This window comes from Andrographis paniculata, unplaced genomic scaffold, assembly GCF_009805555.1.
Source record: "Andrographis paniculata isolate CXL003 unplaced genomic scaffold, ASM980555v1 Contig63END, whole genome shotgun sequence".
In the NCBI taxonomy this organism is placed as follows: domain Eukaryota; kingdom Viridiplantae; phylum Streptophyta; class Magnoliopsida; order Lamiales; family Acanthaceae; genus Andrographis; species Andrographis paniculata.
Window position 1 is genome coordinate 240,001 of NW_026137599.1, and position 7,500 is coordinate 247,500.

General features: G+C 36.8%; 2 protein-coding genes across 2 annotated transcripts in view; both read right to left on the reverse strand.

Annotated features, from left to right (window-relative positions):
• The window catches only part of LOC127261543 (ATP synthase subunit alpha, chloroplastic), a 2,182-nt gene extending 2,077 nt beyond the window's left edge, over positions 1-105 (reverse strand). The window contains exon 1 of the mRNA XM_051289838.1: positions 1-105. This exon is cut by the window's left edge and continues 2,077 nt beyond it. The gene's annotated coding sequence lies outside the window, so the exon portion shown is untranslated.
• Positions 106-873: 768 nt separating this feature from the next.
• The window catches only part of LOC127261534 (DNA-directed RNA polymerase subunit beta''-like), a 7,529-nt gene continuing 902 nt past the window's right edge, over positions 874-7,500 (reverse strand). The window contains exon 1 of the mRNA XM_051289829.1: positions 874-7,500. This exon is cut by the window's right edge and continues 902 nt beyond it. Coding sequence (XP_051145786.1) covers positions 4,241-7,500 — 3,260 coding nt within the window. The 3' untranslated portion in view covers positions 874-4,240.

The window sequence follows — 7,500 nt, forward strand, 5'->3', positions numbered from 1 at the left end:
GGGCACGCGCTTTTTTGAGCTGTTCAATAGCCTCCCCCCGCAGTTCTTCGGAATTTCTAATAGTATTTAAGATCCTCTGTTTTCGATTATCTAATAAATCACTTAATGAAAGTAGATTATCTTTTCGTTCATCTTGAAACTTCCATAATCCCTTCCCAAACCAAACATGAGTCTTTCGATTCATTTGGCTCTCACGCTCAATTACTTGGGGTAAATTCTCATAACTTTTTGTATGAATGTAATGGGCCTATCCTCTCTTCTTTAATTGAGAAAAAACTGAAAAAAAAAACGAATCTAATGCAAAACGAAAATACTTGGAGGACTCTTCTGACAAAATCAAAAATCTGTATAATTGTCAGCAAAGTTGTTTCTTTTTTTTCTTCGGTTCAAATCCAAAAAATTCTTCTTAATTATACATACTTAATATTTAATATATAAGGCACAGGTCGTCGATTCAGCATTGGATAAAAGAGGGAAAATGCCCTTTTTAAAAATAAGCTGTTCAAATCATTTTATCGAGATGAGTGCTCTATATCGAGAAACTATTTATTTTCATTATTTTAAAACCATCTCGATATTAACATAGTGGTAGAAAGAATACCATGCCGCATCTAGACTTCAAACGGTTTGCTTTAACCATCTTAACAGCCCCACGTTATTGGTTACTAGAGAATCAAAGTGGATTCGCCAATTAATCACGAAATGCTGTGGTTCTTACATCAAATTTTTTAAGAAGTAATTCGCGAGATCATGCACCTTTCTTTCCTAGTTCGAACGGAAAAGGGGTACAGCTGATTGAATACAGCCTATTCTTGAAATAAACAACTCACACACACTCCCCTTCCAAAAAAGAGCAATACAACAATCACTACACTTAGATTTATTAGATTTGTTGCTAAAATATCGGTATTAAATCCGAAACTCGCGGAAAACGGCCAGTGGCCCAAAGAAACGAAAGAATCAGTTCCATTTTTCATATAATCTCCTCTTAATAGATAGACTATCGACCAGAATTCTCTTTCTATCACTTTACCCCTCTTTTTATTTATTCTTTGTTTTTTTTTGAAGTCAAGTCAAAAAGAAAAAGTATTCGAGTTCGAAAATAGGAACTACCCCTTAAGACCTCATAAAAAGAGTTTCCACGAAGGCGAAGGATGAAAGCAAGAGGGTATTCTAATTACTCATCTGCAAATCAGCCCCTCCCATAGGTTATTTTCTAAACGAATAAGGAATTGTAGGAATGATATCTTGATCCAATTTGAAAAAGCAAACAAGAAATCCAAGGCCCTAAAATCCGAAAAATACATATTTTTTGATTTAAACAAAAGGATTCGCAAATAAAAGTGCTAATGCTACAACCAACCCATAAATAGTTAAAGCTTCCATAAAAGCTAGACTAAGCAATAGAGTACCGCGTATTTTCCCCTCTGCCTCGGGCTGTCTTGCGATACCCTCTACGGCTTGACCCGCAGCAGTCCCTTGACCAACTCCAGGTCCAATAGAAGCAAGCCCTACGGCCAATCCAGCAGCAATAACGGAAGCAGCAGAAATCAGTGGATTCATGATAAGTTCCTCATACCAACAAAAATAAATGGTTAATGATACACTCAACCAATGAATTATGACTTAATTATTCCATCAATAGGATTCATCCTGTCAAAGGAACTAAGAACTTCGAGTTTAAGTAAGAATATCATATATTCAGGACTCCGATATCTGTTTCTATACACAGAATTTTTTTGAATCCATAGAACTTTCGTTCTTCCATTTCTTGGTTCCGAACTGTTATTTCCAGTCTTACATCTTTTCTTGATTTCATCTCTTTATTCATCCAATTCACAGCCATAAGAATACGGAAAGACTTCTATTGAAACTCGCACACAACAGTAGGGCAACTAAAATATATCTTTAGTTCATAGAGAACCAGCCAATATCTAATATCACATATACATGTCTTTCTTCCATAACGTAAACCATTGGATTCAATCGGATTCGAGAATCAATCCATTTTTTTAGAAATCCGATTTTTAGAAATTCTTTTCTCCTTTCCCCTCTTTTTTTATTTAATCAAACGTTATATCTATATCATATCTTATTCAAATTCTGATTTGAATAAGAAGATTGACTGACTAATATAAAAGTAAATCTTCGTTACGGAAAGGTAGGATATTAAGCGGACGAAAGAAAAATTAGGTTTAGGAAAAAGATCTTTTGGATCTCTTTCCTTTTTTGTTTTTACAACTCTCTAATATCGTAATCTTTTATTTTTTTGTTCCCATTTTTTTCTATCATATAGAAAGTCTTCTATATTTATATTCCTTAAGGAAATCATCGTGAACTACTGCTTTGCGCTAAGGGAAAAAAGACTATTTCAATGGTGACCCTCCATGGATTCACCTATATAAGCCGCAGCTAAAGTTGCAAAAATAAGAGCTTGAATACCACTTGTAAATAATCCAAGGAACATAACAGGGATAGGAACCACTGAAGGTACTAAAGAAACAAGAACAACAACTACTAATTCATCCGCTAAGATATTCCCGAAAAGTCGAAAACTAAGTGACAAGGGCTTTGTGAAATCTTCTAGAATGTTAATGGGTAAAAGGATTGGGGTTGGTTGAATATATTTCCCGAAATAACTTAATCCCTTTTTGGTAAGACCCGCATAGAAATACGCCACTGACGTGAGTAAAGCCAAAGCAACAGTAGTATTTATATCATTCGTGGGTGCGGCTAACTCTCCATGAGGTAAGTCTATGATTTTCCAAGGTAAAAGAGCTCCTGACCAATTGGAAACAAAAATAAATAGAAAGAGAGTTCCAATAAAAGGAACCCAAGCGCCGTATTCTTCTCCAATTTGAGTTTTACTCACATCTCGAATGAATTCAAGAACATATTCGAAAAAATTCTGACTCCCAGTCGGAATGATTTGTGGGTTCCGAACAGCTATAGTAGCTGAACCTAATAAGATAGCAATTACAACCCAAGAAGTAATAAGTACTTGTCCATGGACTTGGAAACCCCCTATTTGCCAATAAAAATGTTGGCCTACTTCCACACCGGATATATCGTATAGTGTATTGATGGAACATGATAGCACATTCATATTGTCCTCTGGAAAAAAATGGAACTTTAAACAAAATTATTTTGATTCAACCATCTCTTTGTCTACTTGAATCGGATCTTTTGAGTATCAACTAATATTTTCAATACTAACTAATCACATAATATCTCCAGTTATTTTGATACATTTTTCAAAATAAATAAAAAATAACCGATTCTATCCGATTTTCGAAGTAAAAGTTATTTATCTTATTATTAATTAAGGATTTCTTATATAGCTAGAACGGCCCTCACAAATTGCGAATACTAATTTGTTAAGAATTAAGCGGATTGAAGATATAGCGTCATCATTCGCGGGAATCGAAATATCTGCAAGATCGGGATCACAATTTGTATCGATTAAACAAATTGTTGGAATTCCCAAAGTGAGGCACTCTCGCAGGGCCGTATATTCTTCATGCTGATCAACGATAATTACAATATCGGGTAACCCCGCCATATATTTAATCCCGCCCAGATATGTTTGCAAGCGAGATAATTGTCTTTTCACCACAGCCGCATCTCTTTTCGGCAAATAGTTGAGTCTTCCCATTTTTTGTTCCATTCTTAAGTCCCTGAACTTATGAAGTCTCGTTTCTGTAGTCGACCAATTTGTTAACATCCCGCCGAGCCATTTTTTATTAACACAATGACACCGGGCCCTTATTGCAGCCCGTGCTACTGAATCAGCTGCCTTATTTTTGGTACCAACAATCAAGAATTGTTTTCCTCTACTTGCTGCATCAAAAACCAAATCGCAGGCTTCAGATAAAAAACGAGCAGTTCTAGTAAGATTTGTAATATGAATACCTTTACGTTTTGCCGAGATATAAGGTGCCATTTTAGGATTCCATTTCCTAGTACCATGGCCAAAATGAACTCCTGCCTCCAGCATCTCTTCCAAGTTAATGTTCCAATATCTTCTTGTCATTTCTCCCCACACCCCCCCTCATTTCAAAAAAAAGCGACGAGGAGCCTTGAACTGAAATAAATAATTGTTCCGACGGAACCTTCTCTTCTACCGTAGATTGGCCGTAGATAGACGCCCAAGCCGTTTGTCTTTTCTATTGCTTACTATTTTGATTACCAAATCAAATGACTGCACCAAATCCAGATAGTCAAAAAGAGGAATCCACTTTTAAGAATCATTAAATCCTATAAACGATTGTTCCGCTCTATCATGGAAGTTCTTTGAAAGAAAAGAATCCAATAATTTTCTGTGATGAAACAAAATATCTCTCATTTCCCCCTCGAATAGATTGTTTTTTATTTCCAAAGGGCTCTTGGTATATTCTTTTGAAGGGGGCACTAATCTTTTCAATCCGGTACCAACAGGTACCATACCCCCCAAAACAACGTTTTCTTTCAGGCCCTTCAACCAATCGATTCGACCCCGGAGAGCTGCTTTTGCTAAGACTCGAGCCGTTTCTTGAAAACTCGCTTCAGATAGAAAACTTTGAGTATTGAGAGATGTTCTTGTTATTCCCAATAAGAGGGCTCGGTAACAAACTGCTTCTTCCAACGCGCGCCCCATTCGTTCCGCCCGCAACAATCCAATTAGTTCTCCGGGTGAAAAAACATTAGACATTCCATCTTCTGAAACCAAGACCTTTGATGTTATTTGACGTACAATAATTTCGATATGCCTATTATGAATCTGCACCCCCTGAGATCGATAAACCTTTTGGATCTTATTAACCAAAGAGATACGACCTTGCACGATAGTTAGCTCAGCACCAATCAAGAATGCCCACGGCATTCCAAGAATTTTTGTTATACGCTCGTTCCAACCTTCAACCCTCTTTTCTAGATTCATTGATATTGAATCAATCGAACGCACCTCTAACACCTGCTCCACTTTTGGAAGCCCCTGGGTTATATCACCAGATCTCGATTTTTCATATATAAATGTAATTAAAGTATCTCCTTGGTACATTAGTTCCCCATAATGACCATGAACAGTTGCTCCTGTAGTGGCCAAATAAGGCTTAGCTGATCGTATTACTACAGAGTCAACTTGAACAAGTATAATTTGACCCGATTTTAGGTGTGATGCGTTTTTGACTATACATATATTTTCACAAATAAGCTGCCCAAGATTCATTATTGTAGATGTTTCTTGACAATAATTGAGATGAAGAAAATCCCAACTCAAATTGAAAATAATGTTACTGCGTGAATCGGGGTTCGAAATTTTCTCATTTTCATCCATTAGAAAATACTTAATTACTTGAAAAGTCTGTTTTAAATTCTCAAGTTCCAAATAGTTATTTACCAAGATCTGATTATGAGTTATTAAATGGTAAAATGAATAAAGATTTGTAAGTAGAAAGGCTGTTCCTAAAGGCCCCATCGAATTCTTAATTGGAATTCGAGGATCTTTTGTAATTTGAATTGATTCTTGTATCACATTGTGATATTTTACATCATTGAATGGACCCATTCGAAAACAATTGGATGATGACAAAATTATTAACGACTGTAATCCCGTATTTCTATTCAATAACATATGAATAGTTCTTTGATTTTGATTAAGGGGTTGTTGAATTCTTGCCTTGGAATAAGAATAAATAGAAGAAAACGGATTGATATTGGTGAAATCTGATCCATTAGCAGAGAGAAACCCTGAGCCCGATGGATCATTCCTTTTTCCGATATATGAAATAGTGAATTTTGCCAAGTCGATTCTTAGGAAATGTCGAATCAAACCATTTGCCCTTATTTCAACAAGGGAAGCACGGGCTTCTTGACTAGAAGAACTTTTTTTGTCTTCGGTCCAATTCAATACTAAACAAGTCCGAACTAATTGAATATTTGTATCAGAAATTCCTCGAATTGGTTTACCGTTTCCAGAAAGGATATAATTGACAACTTGAAGTTGGGCACTATCCCTTTCCTGCGCCAGATCCGGGTAAAAAAGAGTTGCTAAAGTTATACCGTCCATTATTTCATATGTGGCGACAGGCCGAATCAAAACAAAATACTTTTTCTTGCTAAGTGTAATCCGTTGAACATAGATCCAATTTTTCCGTTTTTTTGATTCCTTGTAATTTTGTTTTCCTGTTCCTAGTGGTATCAAGCCGCCGCTATGTCGGGATATCTTATCTGTCTCTCCAGGAAAATGGATATCTCCAGAAAAGATTTTCAGTTCCAGTTTTTTTTTTTTTCTCTCGACTCGGACCAATCCGCCCACACGGCTTCTTATATTTAAAGTAATTTGTGTATCTACCCCAATGATACTATTGTTCCGTACCCTTATGAAAGAAGATACGGGTAAGATATGCACTTCCTCGGGAATGAAAAAAAACGGATCTACTTTCATTTGGTATTTTGGCCAAAATTCCTTGTCTCCTTGATACTCAATCAAATCCTCTTTTTGGAGGATTGAATGCATTTCTAGAGTCCCATATTTAGTAATGCCCGAACTCTTTCTTCTGTATCTAGGATCGTCGAAATAAGCAAGAATACTTTTTCTACGCAAAATACCATTGGGGGGCGTTTCAATCGAGATACCTGAAGGGGACATTAGTTCGTTCTCACGTTCTTGACTCGACTGGAGTGGGATGATGAATCTATTTCTTCGTCTCTGTGAGAATAAATCCGAATTCTGGTAGAGAATGGTGGTATCCATGAGATTCCAACGACCAGTACATAGAATTCGACTAATGTCTGAATAATCAGGAATCCTATGTTCTTTTTTACCTCTACCCGAAAAATTGGATTTTTGTCTCGACTGATCATTCCTTCCTGAGAAGTTTGATGTGGACCCTCTCTTGAGAGAACGAAAATCCGCACTCATTTGATCTTGATCCTTGTGGAGTGCAAGTGAGACTAGACTAGATCCGCACGAACCTCCTAATAATATCCATAAATGACTTGTTTTTGGTAATAGATGAACGTTGCCGTATGGCAATTCGAGTGCATGATATACGTTGGTACTCCAGTGCAGTTCTCCGTCTGAGTCGGAATAAATATGTTTTCGAACCTTCTCTTTAAAATTAAAAGTCGATGTTCCTGTGCGAATCTCCGCAATTACTTGTTCTGATTCTACATATTGATCGTTTTGAACTAAAAGAAAACTTTGGGGTGGAATATTTACATTATGTCGAATATCTTCACTCTCAATAGTTACATACAAGTTTCTATAACATAGAAAGGCGGGATGTCCATGGCGTGTACGTGTCGGATGAACCAAATCTTCATTGAATTTGATTTTTCCATTCGAAGGGGCTCGCACATGTTCTGCAGTACCCCCCGTGAATACTCCGCCGGTATGAAAAGTTCTTAATGTTAATTGAGTACCCGGTTCGCCGATCGATTGACCTGCAATAATACCTACAGCTTCTCCCAATTCAACCAGGTCGCCATGAGTAGGACTCCGGCCATAACATAACCGAC